General features: G+C 40.9%; 2 protein-coding genes across 5 annotated transcripts in view; one reads left to right on the top strand and one right to left on the bottom strand.

Annotated features, from left to right (window-relative positions):
* EMC10 (ER membrane protein complex subunit 10) overlaps window positions 1-2,485 on the top strand; it is a 28,016-nt gene extending 25,531 nt beyond the window's left edge. For both annotated transcript variants that reach the window (XM_073602162.1, XM_073602161.1), the window contains one exon: window positions 2,051-2,485. Coding sequence is in view for 1 of the 2 variants with exons in the window: in XM_073602161.1 (XP_073458262.1) it covers window positions 2,051-2,158 (108 nt within the window). In the remaining variant the exon portion in view is untranslated. The remainder of the gene's footprint in view (window positions 1-2,050) is intronic.
* A 9,930-nt stretch (window positions 2,486-12,415) lies between these two features.
* The window catches only part of LOC141110673 (ETS-related transcription factor Elf-5-like), a 31,378-nt gene continuing 22,628 nt past the window's right edge, over window positions 12,416-21,165 (bottom strand). For all 3 annotated transcript variants that reach the window (XM_073602158.1, XM_073602159.1, XM_073602160.1), the window contains exons 6-7: window positions 19,713-19,905; window positions 12,416-14,475 (exon numbers count right to left, since the gene is read on the bottom strand). In XM_073602158.1, coding sequence (XP_073458259.1) covers window positions 14,388-14,475; window positions 19,713-19,905 — 281 coding nt within the window. In that variant the 3' untranslated portion in view covers window positions 12,416-14,387. The remainder of the gene's footprint in view (window positions 14,476-19,712; window positions 19,906-21,165) is intronic.

The raw sequence follows: 21,165 nt of genomic DNA, 5'->3' as shown, positions 1-21,165 counted from the left end.
AGTTTGGGGATGGTCCGTTCCTGTTTCAAATTGACTGCACAAAGCAAGGTCCATAAAAACATGGATGAGCGAGTTTGTGCATGCCAGTCAAGTTCCTCCACCCCAGAGTCCTGACCTCAGCCCGATAGAACACCTTTGGGGTGAATTGGAGCAGAGAGTGCAAGCCAGACCTTCTTGTCTACATCATTGCCTGACTTCACAAATGTGCATTTGGAAGAATGGTCAAACATTCCCATAGACACAATCCTAAACCTTGGACAGCCTTCCCAGAAGAGTTGAAGCTGTTATAGCTGCAAAGGGTGGGACAACTAAATATTGTACCCTACAGACTAAGACTGTGATGCCATTAAAGTTCGTGTGCGTGTAAAGGCAGGCATCCCATCTATATATATATATATTATTACAGTATCTCACAAAAGTGAGTACACCCCTCACATTTTTGTTGATATTTTATTATATCTTTTCATGTGACAACACTGAAGAAATGACACTTTGCTACAATGTAAAGTAGTGAGTGTACAGATTGTATAACAGTGTAAATTTGCTGTCTCCTCAAAATAACTCAACACGAGTATTCCAACATAACGACCCCAAACACACCTCCAAGATGACCACAGCTAGATGACCTAGCTGAGGGTAAAGGTAATGGACTGGCCAAGCATGTCTCCAGACCTAAATCCTTTTGAGCATCTGTGGGGCATCCTCAAACAGAAGGACGACTCCAGTGGCAATCTGTGAAGCTCTTGTGTACTCCATGCCCAAGAGGGTTAGGGCAGTGCTGGAAAGTAATGGTGGCCAAACAAAATATTGACACTTTGGGCCCAGTTTGGACATTTTCACTTAGGGGTGTACTCACTTTTGTTGCCAGCGGTTTAGACATTAATGGCTGTGTGTTGAGTTATTTTGAGGGGACAGCAAATTTACACTGTTATACAAGGTGTACACTCACTACTTTTACATTGTAGCAAAGTGTCATTTCTTCAGTGTTGTCACATGAAAAGATATAATGACATATTTACAAAATTGTGAGGGGTGTACTCACTTTTGTGAGATACTGTGTGTGTATATTTGTATACGTGAAATATTAAACTTTTTTTTTTTTTTTTAAACTTCAGCCTTAAAGACAATTGCTCTAATGTTTTAAAGCAGGCTCACCTGCTATGCAGCAGTGATTTTGGATTATAAGAGGGATTTTTTTTTTCTTTACCAACAGTGCCCCAAAGATATGGAAAATATGGCAAAGTGTGGTAGATGAATCCTATTGGAGCTTTTTTAACCGTAAAGATTGTGCAGAGGATGCATGCTGCATCGTCCTGGACTTTCGGAGTTGCAAAAAGATAATCAAGTCATTGGGGAACATTTATTAACACAATTGTCTCAAATCGGCATTTCCAGTGCACATTTTTCATGCAGATTTGTCGGCATTAATCTCTGGGTCTGTTTTTTGACCAAAGTGACAGTTTTTTGCGTTATTTTTTAGCCAAATAGCGACTGTCAATTTTTATCTGTTGTCGCAACTGCGATCACTTTTATATAATGGCGACATTCAACCTCAGAGCTGTCACAGAACTTAGATGTGCCAAGAAGCACATTGTAAGCACAGATATGTTAATTTTCATACTAATGTATGAAGCAATATGTGTAAATAAATAAATTTTCCCTAAATTTGTGTTTTTAAATTAAAAGAAGCTGCAAATTAACAACCACAAGCAATAGTTTTCATAAATGTTCCCCCTTGAGTTGAAAACTGGTGAAATACTGATCTACTTCCTGCTTTAATTTTTATTTCCTACTTGAAACCTAGGACCTCGCTTATAAATGTTCTAATCCAATGAATCTTTGTTGCCCCTAGCAACCTATCAAATTCTTACTTTTAATCAGAACTTGCTGGAAGAGACCTTTTGCTAGAGGCAACATTTTTTATTCTGTTACAAAGAATAGACCTTTTGAATAATGAAGCCCATCGCCTAACAATTTTATTACCCCTTTGTATCTTCTTCCTTTGGAAGTCTGTCATATCCACTAACGTGTTGTGGTCTTGTATTTTCAGTGGATGTACATAATTCCTGTTGTTCTATTTTTGATGATGTCTGGAGCGTCGGATGCTGGCAACCAAGGTGGAAACGGAGGAGGAGGCGGCAACGGTGGTGGAAGATGATTGGTTGTACCGGAATCCAAATCCTCCCTCTCAGACTGAACACAGGAGGGTAAAACCTGCCACACAGCACTGGTTATTTCCTGCAATGCTGCAAATACATGTGGACTGAATGATCCTGCTTCTATTTCAGGATATCCATCTATTTTGGTTCGTTTTTTGTTTTATGCCCTTTCTTTTTTTTTTTTTTTTTTTTTTTTTCTATATTCCCCTGTGAACAATTTAGATCAAATGGCAAACATGCCATAGAACCAATTTTATTTTAATTTATTATGTTGTAAAGGTGTAAGAACATTATAAAATGAAAAATTGTGATTGTTGGATAAACAAGTGTCTGTTTTCTGATTTTCTTTAAAGCAACCCTGTCATTATAGTAGAAGACATACCACTATAAGAGAAGACACCTGTAAAAGAACAGTATATATTTTCTTGCCACCGGTCTGCTAAATGTTGCTGACAGAAGGTCCCTTGAAGTCTGCTAGGAACACCACAATTTGGCAGCATTGATCTCTTTGGTCCCCTGAAGCTTTAGCCGGTTCCTTCTGCTGACCTCCACATCAGCAATGTTTCCAGTACTGACATGGAGGTGAGCCAGAAGAACCAAAGAGAGCTGCAGGAAACCATGGACATCAACACTCCTGGAAGTGTTGATTTCTCAGCAGACTTTGGGGGACAGTTTCTTAAGATCTGGGTGTCATTCAGTAATACAAGCAGCAGGAAAGAGAAGTATGAATACCATCCTTTAACAAGTATGTCTTTAGTATAGCTATGATGTCACTTTTTTTTTTTTTTTAAGTTTTCGATAAAGTTAAAGCAGCTCCATTCACACCTGTACGACTCCACAGTCGAGCGACTTTGGAACTTTGGACTACTACTTGGTCACTCCTTTACATGGGTGTGACTTGAATGCGACTTTGGCTTTAACCAATGATAATGGATAACTATTATAACTGTTATACTGTCGCATGTAAAACATTCAGATGCCACTTTTGAGGGTTAACATTGAAGTTTAGGGCCTTCAAGTCATTATGAAAGTTGAACCAAAGTAGCTCATGAACAAAGGATCAGTATAGCCAAATGAATGCTGCCCTAGGTGAGTGACCGACTCTCGCACGTTGTGGACTGGAACCCAGGGTGCTGTACAGCTCAGTTGTGAGATTCAGTATCATGCACAAATCCAGAATCTTGCTGCACTCCTTGGTATCTTTATTGAACCATTAAAATGACATCACAGGTATGACGGGAACATTAAAAGGTGACAGGTTTCGCCATTTAATGTTTCCTGTAATACCTGTGATGTCATTTTAATGCTTCAATAAAGATACCAAGGAGTGCAGCAAGATTCCAGATTTGTGCATGTTACTAGCACATGAACACATCGGAAGTTGCATATGAACAGTACTCATTGGAAAACATGGGGTGCGACTTGTCATGCGAATTTGATGTCCAAAAGCGCATGACAAGTCGCACAAGTGTGAATGGAACCTAAACTCAAAACCAAAAATGTATTATATTGCAGATTGCCAATCATTAGATGTGGTGGCTGCATTCGTTTTCTTCTTAGGTTTTTTTCTGCTTTGTTTTCACCTGGTGATCTGGCCAATAACACACCACCTATATTAGAATGCCCCCACTCTGGATGTATGAGCACTGGGAGAAACAGCATTGTCAGTCTGCTGGAGGGATGTGTTAGATGTACTAGCAGATTTAGATACACTAACAAATTGAAGCCAAACTCCAGCTAAAACCTTATAAGCAGGTACAGCAAACCGTTTTTTTTTTTTTTTTTTGGGATAAAGGGTTTACATAAAAGCTGATCATTGTAGGCATCCCTGCCAGCGTTAAAAGGTTTGTCTGATCTCTGTAACTTAAGCCTAAAAAAAAAAAAAAAAAAAAAAAAAAATCAATGTAGCCACCTCATTCAAGAAATGGTAAGCTGCAATATATATATATATATATATATATATATATATATATATATATATATATATATATATATATATATATATATATATATATATATATATATATATATATATTATTATTATTATTATTATTATTATTTTTTTTTTTTTAAGAGTTCAAAAAGAAAGTGGGTGGAAGGGACTTTTTAGGCACCATATATTAAACGGCATATAGATAAACAAAGCTTTATTATAAAATTAAAAACTGACAATAGAAAAAAAATGTGTATTCACAGGCCATATAGAGTTAAATAGAATATATCACTGGAAGACCACCATGTTGTGCCTCTATGTTGTAACACCTACAACCACACGTTACTGTCATACAAAGCAAACCACTTGCCCACAGACATTACAAATATAATGCCGAAGTGCACTTTTTTTTTTTCCTTCCGGGTTTCTTCTTTTTTGGCATCTCCCTCTTCTTTTTTTTTTTTTTTTTTTTTTTTTTTTTTTCTAAATTTGTGTTACCATTTTTACAGCACCTCTGGGATCTCTGTGGGTCCTGGTTTGCTTCCCCCCCCCCTTCCCTTCAGCTGCTATGGAGATGCACAGAGTGGTACTCGCAGGCTATTTTCTAACATATAACAAAAAAAGGGGTTGGGATACTGTAATTGTAATTATAGCTCACTCCCAGTGTCCAAACACCTTAATAGGATGTACTGCCTTCTAACTAAACATATGTATTTTTCAGCATACAGTGAGGGAATAAAGTATTTGATCCCCTGCTGATTTTGTGTGTGTTTGACCACTGACAAAGAAATCAGTCTATCATTTTAATGATAGGTTTATTTTAACAGTGAGAGACAGAACACATTTCAAAAAAGTTATAATATGATTTTCATTTTAATGAATGAAAAAAGTATTTGATCCCCTATCAATCACCAAAATTTCTGTCTCCTGGGTGTCTTCTATACAGGTAACAAACTGAGATTAGGAGCACTCTTTTAAAAGGAATGCTCCTAATCTCAACTTGTTACCTGTTTAAAAGACACCTGTCCACAGAAGCAGTTAATCAGATTCCAATCTCTCCACCATGGCCAAGACCAAAGAGCTGTCAAAGGATGCCAGGGACAAGATTTTTGGCCTACACAAGGCTGGAATGGGCTTCAAGAACATCACCAAAAAGCTTGGTGAGAGGGAGACAACAGTTGGTGCGATTTATTCGCAAATGGAAGAAACACAAAATAACTGTCAATATCCCTCGGTCTGGGGCTCTATAAGGATCTCGCCTCGTGGAGTTTCAATGATCGTGAGGAATCAGCCCAGAGCTAAATGGGAGAATCTTGTCAATGATCTCAAGGCTGCTGGGACCATAGTCACCAAGAAAACAGTTGGTAACATGCTACGCCGTGAAGGTCTAAAATCCTGCAGCGCCCTCAAGGTCCCCCTGCTCAAGAAAGCACATGTACAGGGCCGTCTGAAGTTTGCTAATGAACATCTGAATGATTCAGAGGAGAACTGGGTGAAAGTGTTGTGGTCAGATGAGACCAAAATCGAGCTCTTTGGCATCAACTCAGCTCGCCCTATTTGGAGGAGGAATGCTGCCTATTAGGGTTGCACCGATACTAGTATCAGTATCAGTGCTGATACCGAGTATTTGCACAAGTATCGGTACTCATGCAAATGCATCGATACCTGAAACCGATACTTTCAGGCTCTGTTCTTTGAGCTGTCAGTGGGGATGAACAAATGTTTCTCTGTTTAACTCCTTATTAACCCTTAATTTACTCTAATCAACCTTAATTAACTCTGTATTCTCCTCCATTTAATTATTTTCCTGCTTTTTTTTGTTCACGTCTATTTTATAAACAATTAAAACTTTTTTTTTTTTTGTTTTCTTTGTTTAGTGAATATTTTCACACATATATATTAACATATATTTACACATTTGATATTAAAAAAGCGCAAAATTAAAAAACAAAATCAATTTATTTCATTTGTAAATGTTTTTTGATGCTTTGTACCATTGCTGACAGCTGAAGTGTAAACAAAACAGTTGCGGTAGGTATCGGTAATTGGTATCGGTGAGTGCTAAAAAAAAAAATAAAAGTATCGGTACTCGTAAAAAAAATTGGTATCGGTGCATCCCTACTGCCTATGACCCCAAGAACACCATCCACAACGTCAAACATGGAGGTGGAAACATTATGATTTTGGTGTGTTTTTCTGCTAAGGGGACAGGACATCTTCACCGCATCAAAGAGACGATGAACGGGGCCAAATCTTGGGTGAGAACCTCCTTCCCTCAGCTAGGGCATTTAAAATAGGTCGTGGATGGGTATTCCAGCATGACAATGACCCAAAACACACGGCCAAGACAACAAAGGAGTGGCTGCAAAGAAGCACATTAAGGCCATGGAGTGGCCTAGCCTGTCTCCAGACCTTAATCCAATAAAAAAATATGTGGAGGAGGGAGCTGAAGGTTCCATTTACAAAATGTTCTCCTCGAAATCCCCACAAAATCCCTCCTGAGATGTGTGCAAACCTGGTGGCCAACTACAGCAAACTTCTGACCACTGTGATTGCCAACAAGGATTCTGCCACCAAGTCATGTTTTGCCTAGAGGTCAAATACTTATTTCACTCATTAAAATGCGTTTTTCTGGATATTTTTGTTGTTATTCTGTCTCTCACTGTTAAAATAAACCTACCATTAAAATTACAGACTGATCATTTCTTTGTCAGTGGGCAAACGTACAAAATCAGCAGGGGATCAAATACTTTTTCCCCTCACTGTATAATATGTATCATCTATCCACTTCTCTGTAAGTGGTATTCCAGCTACAGCCACATTGTAGGCTTGATGTATACAATTTTGTTATATTTTATACATGATGTATAAGTCTTAACAGCGCTCATGCAGAAAGTGTAACATAGTAAAGTGCAAAGTGCTATAAAGCAAGTATTCAATGGTAAGTAGTAATACAATAAAAATATATATGTAAAGTGCCAAGCGCTTCCAACGGCAACTCAAGTAACAGACTTCAAAGGAAATGTTCAGAGACCACACCCAATGAAGAGCAAGAAATCCCCTCTTGTAACCCCACTCACCAGAACCTGTAGACCCTTAGCTTTGCAGTCCAGGGGTCAAAAAACGCTTAGTGGAGTCACGATGGTAGAACCAAGGTCAAGGAGCTGACATTTTTGTTTGGTGATAATTCTGTGGATCTACTGTTTGTGTTAAAGCGGTATTGAACCCAAACCCAAAAATTTAATATATTGCAGCTAACCAATCATTAGATGTGGTGGCTGCATTCGTTCTTTGACTTTTTTCCCCCTCTGTTTTCACCTGGTGATCTGGCCAGTAACACGACTCCTGTATTGGTAAGGCACCACTCTGGAGGAATGAGAACAGGAGGCATAGCAGAAAGCAGCATTGTCTGTCTGTGGGGGAGGGTAGTGTTAAAGGTTTTAGCAAATTTAGATACACTAACAAATTGAAGCCAAACTCCAGCTCACACCTTTTATAAGCCGTTGCAACAAACCATTTTTTTTCCTTTTGGGATAAAGTTTTGCATGAATAAATAAAATCTGATTATTTTAATATCACCTGTGCCAGTGTTTTTGTGGTTTGTCTCGTCCATGTGAACTGGTACATTCTGCTGGAGAGCTTGTGAAAAACAACTGGCTGGATCACCAGATGAAAATAGAACAATGAATGGCTAAAAAAGAAAAAACAACACAGCCATCACATCTAGGAATTGGTAAACTGCAATAGAATAAATGTTATCTTTCAGGTTTAATACTGCTTTAAAGCGGAACTTCAGTTATTTTTCATCTTTCCATCTGTTAAATCTTCTGTCCTTGTTGTTTTAACTTTGGATAGTAAAGCATTCTTCTTCTGCCAGTAAATTCCTTATAGAGCCCATTTCCTATTTTTTGTCTGGTCAAAAGCCTAGGCTTATGACATAATTCACAGTTCTCTCTCTCACTCCCCTGAGAGTTTGCCAGGAAGGGAGCGAGGATGGGTCATAAGAGGGCCAATGAGAGCTGCAGAGCTGGAGGTGTGCCTCTCAGTGTCTGTGTAAATCCAGGAAGTGAACACGCAGCAGCTTCAGCTGCCCACAGTTAAAATGTTTGCAGCCAGACTCAGTGGAGGGAGATTTCTGCAGCATATTTGGCAGGTACAGAATCACAGTATATATAAAATAATATGCAAAGTGGTTGGAGGGAAGCGTCAGAATGGCAAATATGTTTTTATTACAAATTATGTGAGCAGAGTTTTTTTTTTTGTTTGCCATGTGTGATTCTACTCCCCCTCTGTCCTGGTGACAGCATTGTCCAGTAGGAGAAAAAGTGATTGGATGTTTAGTAGTAGTGCCTACTTCTCAATCCAAATGTTTTATTGCCCATTTAAACCAATGCATTTTTAAAATGTGCATTAACTAACATACATTGGCCCATTTTTGAAATGCTGCTAGTTCACATTTTTACGATATGTTGATGTGTATATTTTTTTTTCACATGAATTCATGCACTTTATAGGGCCTTTTGATAAAAATGGCAGGGCATGAAAATTAGGGACTTAAAAACAGATGAAGTCTTCCATAGGTGTTGAATAAGAAGGTGTTGAATGGGTTTCTTCTCGTTTGAAGACAGTCAGAGCTGAACACTGAGTGATGTGACTATCTGGCAGTTCTCGGCATAACAGTGAACAGGTTTTGTATGAATAACTCCCGGACTGAATGGCTTGTTCAGTAACTTGTCAAGCCTTTTCAGAGCCTTCAGTGACCTTTGATGCTCCCATACTTAGAACCCAAACTAAAATACCACTGCTGTGTGCTGTGAACATTACATCTTGGTGTATGAAGGCCATAGGTCCTAGCAGGTATTTCTCATCTTTGTTAGTGCCCATCTTTGAAGTAGCGATCTATTGATGAATTTATTATTATTACATGTAAGTGTATTTTTACACCACGTTTTGAAGTAGAACTAAACTTTCACCAAAAATATACGCTGTATTTTAGAGAAATGCAATGGTTAGTGATAACATACACATGGTCATAGCAGCACAGGCTACTGTGAATGGTAAAGCTTACACAGGGTTGGAGACGGGACCATAATGCTGGTGTCAATTATAGGTGCTATCCGTTTTGGAAGTTAGAACCAACAAACGGGACTATAAGAGCACCAATGAGAAATCCTCCCCCAAGATCTCTGTAGAAACTTTTGATTATTTTCCTGTGACCCCTGCTGAGTTTAGTGGGCCCTCCTAAAGACCTTCACATCACTACAGGCCTCAGTAATTAGGAGTTGACATAGGAGGTAAGTATTTACCTAATGTACAGGTATGTCTGTAATTTAAACTTTAATTTTTGCAGTGGAGTCATTTCCCTGCAAGAAGTTAAATGTAAGAAAACATCCCTGCCATCTTTTTAGCAGCTCATGCTTACTGCCCCAAATTAACTGCAGGAAAGGGCAAAAAGACAAATCCATGGGGATTCTCAGGATACCCCTTTTCATACAATAAAAGCATTAAGTGGGCTACTCCTGCCCTTTCACTAATTATTTCTGTAGCATATCACTTGCATTAAGGTAAAAAAAAGTTTAGGTTAAAGTATCACTCCCTCACCCCCCTTATACTTACCTGAGCCCTCACTCAATCCAGCACAGTGCCTGTGTGCAGCGGCTCTCTTCTTCTCCTAGCTCTTACAGGCTTGGCTGAGAGCAGCAGGAGCCATTGATTCCTGCTGCTGTCAGTCAAATCCTGTGATGAGGAAGCAGTGGGTGGAGTCGAACAGAGCTGTCTATGTCAATAGTCACAGGCAGCCGGGCTTGGGATCGAACACACAGGTGTGCCACCAAAGGAAGCGGCTTCCTTTGATGGCACACCAAAAAGAGGAGGAGCCAGGAGCGTCGGCGGGGGACCCCAGAGGAGGAGGATTGGGGCTTCTCTGTGCAATTATATTTAAACCTCTTTGTTATTTAAAAAAAAATCAGACTTTACAATCACTTTAAGCTACAATTTGTTGTTTAGAGAATTTTTGGATTTAAAAATTATTTCAGAACTAGACCTTCTCTAGATAAAACAGTAGAAGTAACATAAAAGCGTTTGGGTAAAAAAAAAAAACTTTTATTTTTAGAAGCTAAATGTTATACACGTTTATTGTTTTACTCTACCGTAGCCTTTCTCAACCATTTTTCCCCAGCGGAACACATAAAATAATTTTTAGTCTCAAGGAATCACTGATTTATTGGGAATCAGTGTGAAACATGCCTTCTACACTGGTGGTTAGTGGGAAGAATGCCACCCTTAGGCTCGGTTCACACCTAAACCGGCCGCTGATCGCACAGCAACGCTGTCCGTCCCTGTTCTGTTTCGGGGATGAATCAGGGCAGAATTTTTGCCTGAATTCGGACCTAAAACGGAGACAAAGACACACAGCGTTTCTGTGCAGTGCGTTCCGCAGCCGCCCCAGAAACATGTGAACCGGCTCCATAGAGAGCCAGTCATATTCTCCTGCTATGCGAATTGGATGCGGGGAAATTTGCATAGGTGTGAACCCAGCCACAGCTGGCTAAAAAGATCATTGGAGTCATGCTAATGGCTCTGCCAAGTGACGTTGCCCCTAGAACTATGAGGACACCATCAGATGAGGCGTCTATTGGCCACAGCTGGAGGGACACTGAACAACCTCTGGAGGAATCCTAGTTGAGAATGGCTGCTCTACAGCTTGCCTCCAAAGTGTAGGAAGGGAGAGCAGTCCTTGTTTATAATAACTAGTTAACTAACCAATTTTATTCTTTCTTAATGGAAACCTGTACTGAGGAAAAAAATGCCCCTGCTGACCTCCTCCTGAAAATACTTGGCTTCTTCCAGCTCTAATATGCTTTGAGTTCTTAATCTGGAAAATTTGTGCAGATTAGGAAGTCAGAACTCCTAATCTGCATACTTGTTCCAAGTCGTTGACTTAGTACTTTTAATTAATCTTTTTTTTTCTTGTGACAACTAAGGGAGTTGGTAAGGTTAGAAGGTGAGGTCAGCAATGGACAGCTCCACACTTCCTTTCCCTTAAAGCAGAAGTAAACGAACGAAAAAAATAAAATAAATAAGCACCAGGACTTTTTAGCCATATTCCTATAAATATGGCAGACTTGCCTACAAAGGCGACCCCCTTCATTCCACTTCATTGCCAGTACTTCCATCTTCCTGGTTCAGAGTCTTCAGTCACTTGATTAGCTGGACCCAGATGACCCAACTCCTGCACATGTGCATTGGAGTTCGGCCTGGCTCAGAATCATGCTGGGGCTGTACACTGAGCTGCACATACTGTATGTGTTGGGGGTTGATGGTTTCTCTGACTTTGCCGCCTCCTCTCATGCGATTTATAAAGTGTATTTGTGAGTACCCTTTGTTACTTTGCATTTTTTTACTGCTCAACTGAATACAGGGGGTCCCCTAGTTACAAACATCTGACTTACAAACGACTCCTACTTACAAACGAAGGGAGACAACAGGAAGTGAGAGGAAATCTACCCCTAGGAAGGGAAATTCACTCCTGTAAGAGTTATTATGAGAAAAAGGTACCTCTACTGATGCTTTATCACCAAGGCTTGTTTCCACAACAACCCAAAATTTTCAAAATCCAATTGTCATTGGGACAGAAAGTGAGGTGAAATCTTCTGAACAGGGGCACACACAGCAAAACAAATGTTACAGGGGTAATAACCCTTCCCTATGCTATCCAAAAAGCTTAAAAATAGTTTTTTTGGCTGGAGCTACACTTAAAAAATGTACCTGTTCTGACTTACAGATTCAACTTAAGAACAAACCTACAGTCCCTAACTTGTTTGTAACCCGGGGACCCCCTGTATGCATGAAATTTTACTCCTAATGTACTTGATGATGTTATATTTGCTTTATTATAGATTATAATATAACCCTCACGCTCCCGAAGGAGCATGTAAATATATGAAACATGTTAAGCATGTTGCTGAGCTGAAATTCATCATCCCTCCATCTGCTACTATCAGATGTTTGGACACTAAGATATCATAGTAGTCTCTTATCTACTTTCACTGTGTATTGGGGGATCCCGGCTCATAGGATGGTTATGGTGCCACTAGCTCAGCAAAATTAGGGTGTTTTAGGGAACTGTTAAATTCATGTTAAGTGATTTTTAGATATTTTGTAAATTTTCAATACATTTTTTTATATTTATGTAAAGGTGTCCCCGCCCTCCAGAGGCCTGAAGGTGAACTCCAGAGTCAGAGGCAGCTAAAATTCCTCCTCAGGGTGCAGGTCACTGGGCAAGGTGGGTGTAATGCAAGTTAGAAACATGGGCACCAGTCACTTTTTAAATGCAACAAAATAGATTTTATTGTCTGTTAACCAGAACTGGGGGAGAGACAGTTTAGGGCCAAGACACCCTTAGGCAGATGCAAAATCAATTGGCAGACTCCGCAGACCAAAAATAGTATTAGGCAGACAGCTATATGGGCAAGGGCCTTTAAGCTGGATGCAGCACACTGTATTTGTAGAACTGCTGTCTCGTATAGCAACTGAACTTTAAACAGTCAATATAGATCTTCACACGTAACTCACAGTTTCCCTTTGTAAATCTTCTCTCACATCTCACAGCGTCCTACTGTAGAACTTCACACTGAGCTCCCAATCTCTCACTAGACCTCCAAGATCCCAGCTTCCACTGGATCCCTGAGCTCTTCCACAGCTAACCCACTGTATACTCCTCAAGAGCTTCACCCACACTACCCGCTGGATCCCTGACTTGACTCTGCTGAAGCTTTCCCAACTTCTTCACCGTCCCCGACTAGTGAAAAAGGCTGCTCTGGTACTTCTTCAGACTTTATGCAATGGCCTCTGATAACACGAGTGGTTGTCCCTTGGTGGCAACTGTTTCCCCTTTACCTCTGACCTTGATCCTCACTTCCCTGTGGTAACAAGAGTGGTCGTCCCTTATGACAAATGCTTCTCCTTCACCTCTGGCAACATTCGGTTCCCCGTCCGGCTGAACCTCTGCAACTTGGTTAGACTCCCGAACTGAAGCCCAAACCCCGCGCTGCTTCTCACAGTCCTGGATAGGCCTCAGACAGCTTAGCAGGCAAGTGCTCCCGGATAGGCCTCGGGCTTCTGGCCTAGCAACCGGGATCAATACAACACACGTTCACCCAGACAGTCATCCAGGTGGCACAGAACCCCAATCACCTGACTCCTCCCGAATAAATAGGCTCTCCCAGCAGGCCATGGGGCCAAAGAGACTTCTACCAATTGGCTGGGACAACCTATCCACTCCTAACCCGGATTCACTATGCCCTTGTCATTCTAATGCCACAGGCGGCAATGCCACCTAGTGACAGAAGAGAGAGGTGCACCAAATTCAGGTTTAGGGCAAAAGTCAGTGGATCACCCTAACAATTAGCCAGGCTAGTTACCACCTAGCAAACTAAATTACTGAGTAGCCCTGTTTAGGACCAGGGTGCTACATTTACTCAACTAGTGTGGTGCCATTAAAATCCCATATTTGTTTGAATTTTTTTTCACATACTGTATGTGGCCCAGTGTACACAACAAAAAATGCCAACAGACAGAGAAACATTTAGGGCTAGTTCACATCATAGAAAAGCAGTCTGGATGCGTTTCAGATGCTTTTCTGCCTCCACGTTTTTGATGCATTCCAGTGTGTTTTTGATGCAGTCCAGTGCATTTTTTCCCCGTATTTTTTTTTCTTGACCTTAAACAATGGCATGTGTGTTCCTGTGCATTTTTGATGTGTTTTATAGCGTTCCAGTACAGTCCAGTGCAGGAAAAATGCAGCATGTTCTACTTTTTATTTCTGGAACTGGAACTGCAAGCACTGGTGTGAACTATGCCATTGTGAACCATATAACCTACTTTCCATGTGTTTTTGATGCTGGACTGTACTGCATGTGGTGTGAACTGGCCCTTAAGACAATTCTTTTGTCATAAAAAGCCTGCCAGCACTTTACTACCGCTTTAGTGCTCTGAGAATGACGGGGGCAGTGGCAGTTGCTACAAGGAGTCCTTCATTCAGGCACTTTACGGTTGTAACTGTACAACTAGAAATGTTCCGTATGGTATGTGGTCCACAGTTCTTTTAGTAGTGAAATGTTAGATCTGGAAATTCTGTGGAATGTATGCTGATTATTCATATAAAATGATAAAAAAAATATGAAAAAATAATTGTGTTATATACAAGTCTTTGTGTGGTTAGCCTCTAGCTCCAGTCCACTTTCCTGTCCATAATACTTTTTCATCTTGCCACACTTGTTTGTATTTATAGCTAATTATTCTTTCCATCCATGAGCTTTCTTCCCAAATTTGTAAGTCAGTCTGCCGTCTACTCGTTCCAGAATTCCAGATTTGTAGTAATGCCTGAAAGTCAAGTAAAAACTTATATACATGAAAATAAAATATATATACAATTTTATTAATGAACATACAGTGCCTTGAAAAAGTATTCACACCCCTTGAGATTTTCCACATTTTGTCATGTAACCAAAAACGTAAATGTATTTTATTGGGATTTTACATAATTGTGAAGTGGAAGGAAAATAATAAATGGTTTTCAAATTTTTTTACAAATAAATATGTGAAAAGTATGGTGTGCATTTGTATTCAGCCCCCCTGGGTCAATACTTTGTAGAATCTAGTGGGTGACATTTTTGCCCATTCTTCTGTTCAGATTGGATGGAAGGGCGTCTGTAAATAGCAATTTTCAAGTCTTGCCACAGATTCTTAATTTGGATTTAGGTCTGAACTTTGGGCCATTCTAACATATGAATATGCATTGATCTTAATCATTCCATTGTAGCTCTGGCTGTATGTTTAGGTTCGTTGTCCTGCTGGAAGGTGAAACCCCGCCCCAATCTTTTGCAGGCTCTAACAGGTTTTCTTCTAAGACTGCCCTGTATTTGGCTCCATCCATCTCCCTGTCAACTCTGACCTGCTTCCCTGTCCCTGCTGAAAAAATACATCCCCACAACATGTTGCTGCCACCACCATGTTTCACGGTTGAGATGGTGTGTTCAGGGTGATGTGCAGTGTTAGTTTTCCGCCACACATAATATTTTGCTTTTAAGCCAAAAAGTAAAATTTTGGTCTCATCTGACCAGAGCACCTTCTTCCAGATGTTTGCTGTGTCCCCCACATGGCTTCTCACAAACTGCAAATGGGACTTCTTATGGCTTTCTTTCAACAAAGGCTTTTTTCTTGCCACTCTTCCATAAAGGCCAGATTTGTGGAGCTCACGACTAATAGTTGTCCTGTGGACAGATTCTCCCACCTCAGCTGTGGGTCTCTGCAGCGCCTCCAGAGTTACCATGGGCCTCTTGGCTGCTTCTCTGATTAATGCTCTTCTTGCCCGGCCTGTCAGTTTAGGTGGACGGCCATGTCTTGGTAGGTTTGCAGTTGTGCCATACTCTTTCCATTTCCGGATGATGGATTGAACAGTGCTCCGTGAGATGTTCAAAGCTTGGGATATTTTTCTTATAACCTAACCCTGGTTTAAACTTCTCCACAACTTTATTTTTGACCTGTCTGGTGTGTACCTTGGCCTTCATGATGCTGTTTGTTCACTAAGGTTCTCTAACAAACCTCTGAGGGCTTTACAGAATAGCTGTATTTATACTGAGATTAAATTACACACAGGTGGACTCTATTTACTAATTAGGGGAATTCTGAAGGCAATTGGTTCCACTAGATTTTAGATAGGCACCTTTCACACTGGGGCGGTGCAGCGCCAGCGGTAAAATAGCGATATATTTAGCGCCGCTTTACCGTCATTATAGCAGTGGTATTCAGTTGCTAGCGGGGTGGTTTTACCACCTGCTAGCGGCCGAGAAAGGGTTAAAACCACAGCAAAGCGCTGCTGCAGCGGCCGTATAGCCGCGCTGCCCAATTGAATTGAATGGGCAGGAGCGGTGAAGGAGCAGTGTATACACCGCTCCTAAGATGCTGCTAGCAGGACTTTTTTTACCGTCCTGCCAGCGCACCGCTCCAGTGTGAAAGCCCTCGGGAGACACATTGGAGACACAGTAGTGACTCTTTCAGGGTGCTTTGCAGGCGCTATTTTGAGTGCTGTAGCGCCTGCAAAGCACCCCAGTGTGAAAGGGGTCTTAGGAGTATCAGAGTAAAGGGGGCTGAATACAAATGTACTCCACACTTTTCAGATATTTATTTGTAAAAAAATTTGAAAGCCATTTATCATTTTCCTTCTGCTTCTCAAATATGTGCCACTTTGTGTTGGTCTATCACATAAAATCCCAATAACATACATTTACGTTTTTGGTTGTAACATGACAAAATGTGGAAAATTTCAAGGGGTATGAATACTTTTTTTAAGGCACTGTACATGAAAAAAGAACACTAGGGGTTAGTTAAAAAGATGTTGCCTACTTAGCGGCTCCACTTGATTGAATCTTAAAGTGGTTCTATAGGCAGAAGTTTTTTTTTGTACTTCAATGCATTCTATGCATTAGGGTAAAAAAAACCTTCTGAGTGCAGCTCCCCCATTGGAATGCAGCACCCCCATTGCCATAAATGCAGCACCCATATTGCCATAAATGCAACACCCCCGTTGCCATGAATGCAGCACCCCCATTGTCATGAATGCAGCATCCCCCATTGTCATGAATGCAGCATCCCCCATTGCCATGAATGCAGCACCCATATTGCCATGAATGCAGCACCCCCATTACCCTGAATGCAGCACCCCCATTACCCTGAATGCAGCACCCCCGTTGCCATGAATGCAGCACCCCCATTGCCATGAATGCAGCACCCCCATTGCCATGAATGCAGCACCCCCACTGACATGAATGTAGACTCACCATTGCCATCAGTGCAGCCTGATTCATGCCCATCTGCAGCCTTGGAGGAGACAGGGAGGGGGCGGGACGAGCGCCAACAAATTACATACAGGAGAAACTCCTGTTTTCTCGGCGGCCTCTTTAATACAAAGTCCTGCCTCCTATGATGGACAGAACAGCCGTCCAATGGCAGCGCAGGACTTCCTTTTACAGAGGCCGCCGTGTGAACAAGAAATTCTCACTGTATGTATGGCACTCGTCCCGTCCCCTCCAAGGCAGCCAGCATATATATCTTTTGTGGCCCCCGGCGCTCGGGGATTCATTGGGGGCCACAAAAGATATACATTTTCAAATTACCAGGCGGGCCGTTTGAAAACCGGAATGCAGGTCGAAATTGTCCTGCATTACGGTCTTTGGACATGCCTGGACTAAAGCAATTCAATAAGGGATAAGTTATTCACTTGTGTGTACAGTTAGGTCCATATATATTTGGACACAGGCACAATTTTCATACTTTTGGCTCTGTATGCCACCAGAATAAAATTAAAATGAAACAATCCGGCTGCTTCTGTCTTCTGTCACATCATCAATAAACACCAATGACCCAGTGCCACTGGAAGCCATGCATGTCCATGCCATCACACTGCAAGCTCCTGGCACTGGGTCATTGGTGTTTATTGATGATGTGACAGAATACAGAAGCTGCTGGATGAATTCTGCAGCGTTTAGAGATATACTGTCAGCCCAGATTCAGCCAAATGCAGCAAAGTTGTTTGGACGGCGCTTCACAGTACAGATGGACAATGATCCAAAACACACTGCAAAAGCAACCCAGGGGCTTTTGAAGGAAAAGAAGTGGAATATTCTGCAATGGCTGAGTCAATCACCTGATCTCAACCCAATTGAGCATGCATTTCACTTGCTGAAAGCAAAACTAAAGGCAGAAAGACCAACAGACAAAGAACAACTGAATAATGCTGCAGTTAGAGCCTGGCAAAGCTTCAGAAAAGAGGAAACCCAGTCTTTGGTAATGTCCATGGGTTCCAGACTTCAGGCAGCCACTGCCAGTAAAGGATTCTCAACACAATATAAAAAAATTAACATTTTACATATGATTATATTAATTACCAATTACATTTGAGCCCCTGAAAATGTGGGGGGGGGGAGGCTGTGTAAAAAAATGTAATACTACATTTTCCCATCGCACATGTTCCTGGATAAAGCTCTATAAGATTCGGGTGCTGCGGCAACAACCAGCTGGAGACTGGTTCAGAAAATCACAGGGAAGATAGTTGCCAGCACACCATGGATCGACAAGGTATTGTCCAAACTGATTTTTTATTGCATGATCACATCACAGAGTAGTGCAACGTTTCGGAGCCACACAGGGCCCCTTTGTCAGGCATGTGATCATGCAATAAAAAAATCTGCTACGCTACCTTGTCGATCCATGGTGTGCTGGCAAATATCTTCATTGTGTATAAAAATGGTTGCAGTTCCTAAAATTTGTACTTGATATTTATGTTCAACCCCTTGAATTAAAGCTGAAAGTCTGCACTTCAAATTCATTTGGATTGTTTCGTTTTAATTTTGTTCTGGTGGCCTACAGAGCCAGAAGTATGAAAATTGTGCCTGTGTCCGAATATATATGGACCTAGCTGTACACGTCACCTTTGAAAGGATAATTTCTCCTTCTTAGAAAAAGTAATGAATTGACATATTTTTGCAGAAAAAAAACGTGCATTTATTATTTTTTTTCTGCAGGAACCTGGAAAGCATTGCATCCATAATCAATGAATCACAGGTGCAATGTCAAGCTTCTGCCAACAAGCCCTGCTTTCAGCTCATACCACCATACGGCTTGACTATTTTAAAGCTGCAGAGCTTGTGAATGAACTGCACAGGCGCTCATCAGTGCCCTCATAGTTTATTCAGCATTACAAGCTGCCTGCATCAGTGGCTGATGGAACTTGTAGTTCATTCATTCACAGCAAACTGTGAATGAATTACACCCACACAGCCGTGCTGTTTTTGAATTGGGGGGAGAAGATCCCCTCCCGCTGTCACACTGAGGGGGGAGCAGGGGGAGATGCGGCAGGAGCTGGAACATGTTACATGTTCCAAAAGGTGAATTTATCCTTTAAGGTTTAGTTCACCTTTTCTGCCTTTTTAATGCAATCCCCTCTTTCCCCATGCATTCCGGGATCTCTAAAACACATTACATACCACTGCTAAACCGGTAAAAAAAAAAAAAAAAATATATATATATATATATATATATATATATATATATATATATATATATATATATATAGTGGAAAAGGAGCACCATTTTTACCAGCTAAACAGCTGTATGTAATTTGCTGGGGATCCTGGAAGGCATAGGGGTATTTATGGGAAAAGTTCAGGAAAGGTGGACTAACCCTTTAACTACTGAGGTCTGTAAACATGATTTTTTTCAGTAGGCTATAAAGAAATAGATGAACACATCTAAAATGGAGCTTAGAGCTCCACCTACTGGCAAAAAATTGTAAATATTCATACACAATATTTCATATTTAACTTTTTTAAAATATATTTTTTTTAGTCGTCACTACAATAAATAGATAAAATATATAGATAGAGTAGCAATAGAAAAAATTAAGTTAAACTTTCACATGTTTATTTGTTGGTGTCTATAGGCAGTAGATGACAGCTGCCCATGCATGCACAATCTAAATGTCGAATGCTATCTCTCTGGCTGGAACAGAAGTACTTTGCGCTAATAATGTTATACAGTTCTTTTAACCCTTATATGTATACCTTAGTGCCCGGCTTAACTTCTCATAATTCATACATTTGTTGTCCTTCTGCTCCCCCCATAACTGGGCAAACATGTCAGACCTAACGACACGGAACGTTCCTTCCTTGCGGTTCTCCCATCTTACAGCTTCTTGATTCTTCTGCGGACTCAGCAAAAGGTCACGTACGAACTCCCAGAGGTGCACGCTTTGGTCTGAAATGGAAAAGAGAGAATTCTTGATATCGCTTGTTCCGAGATTAGTGCAGGAGCTTCTGCTCACTTGACACAATATGATGGATATGCATGGGAGACTTCCAAATAAATTCAGACTCCAGGGGTGCCTAACCAGAAATGGTTCTGCATTATATTACCACTGTGTACTTTCAAAGTTTTCCTGGTATAAATATCAGACACTGGGGTTGATTCACACAGCTTAATGATCAATAAAGTGCGCACCGACCCCACTATGTCTGTTAGTTTATTCAGTATCAAAAAAATTATAAGTAGCCAACAAGTGAAAAGCCATTGCTGGGCTTTCTTATTAGAAAGTCCAGTATGCTCTGCAAACAAGTTGTCTGCAGCAGGAACCTGTCCCCAGTTTCTCCTGTAAAAGCATAGTAGTGCTATGCTGTAGTAGTGACATGGAGCCAGGTAAGTGTTTAGTGACAGAGGGGGTAGATCAGCTAGTGGGACATTTTTTAACCTTAATGCAGAGAATGCATTGTGGTATTTTTTTTTTTTCAGTGCAATGTTGTGGTGTGAACTGACAACTTTGGAGACAAGGCATTTTGCCTTGTTTATGCATTTGGGCTGCCCTGGATGACCACGTCTTGTGTGAACAGGTCCTTAATGAGCATACCTTACACAAGATGAAGGACTTTGGCAGACCTACCACAAACCAAAATCTGGATATAGTCCCAATCATGCTGTAACCACATCACATTACTCAGCGCCAATAAATATATATATATATATATATATATATAGAGAGAGAGAGAGAGCGAGAGAGAGAGAGAGAAGGGGTCATGAACTGAAAGACAGTTTCTTTAACAGCCTTGCAAACTTTGTCTTGGCATGAATATAAAGCCTTGCCCACTTTTCCCATTCCTTTAAGTGTAAATCCACCTGATGGGTATATTGGCCCAGTGCCTCTATAAAGACAGGCCCTAGCTGTACTCTGCTTGTAAATTCTTGATGTTTCTGGCAGACACCACTCTGCTAACTCTAGTGCTCAGATGCTTATGTTTCTCCAATATGCCTTCAATAAGGGGACAATTGGGTCACGCGTCTCACACTCAACTTTGTTCCCCTAAATTAGAACTAAAGGCAAAACTTTTTATCTTGGGTAGAGTAATAACACCCATCAGTTTTAGTTTTTTTGCCATCTGTGTCCCATTGGGAAGATTTCCTTCAACTTCCAAACTGGGAAGTGAGAAGAAATCCCTCCAAATTGTGGGAGTCCCTGGCTGTCCC

Source organism: Aquarana catesbeiana, linkage group LG10, assembly GCF_042186555.1.
Source record: "Aquarana catesbeiana isolate 2022-GZ linkage group LG10, ASM4218655v1, whole genome shotgun sequence".
NCBI lineage: Eukaryota > Metazoa > Chordata > Amphibia > Anura > Ranidae > Aquarana > Aquarana catesbeiana.
The sequence above is the reverse complement of the archived record's forward strand: the minus strand, read 5'-3'. Positions and strand labels throughout refer to the sequence as shown.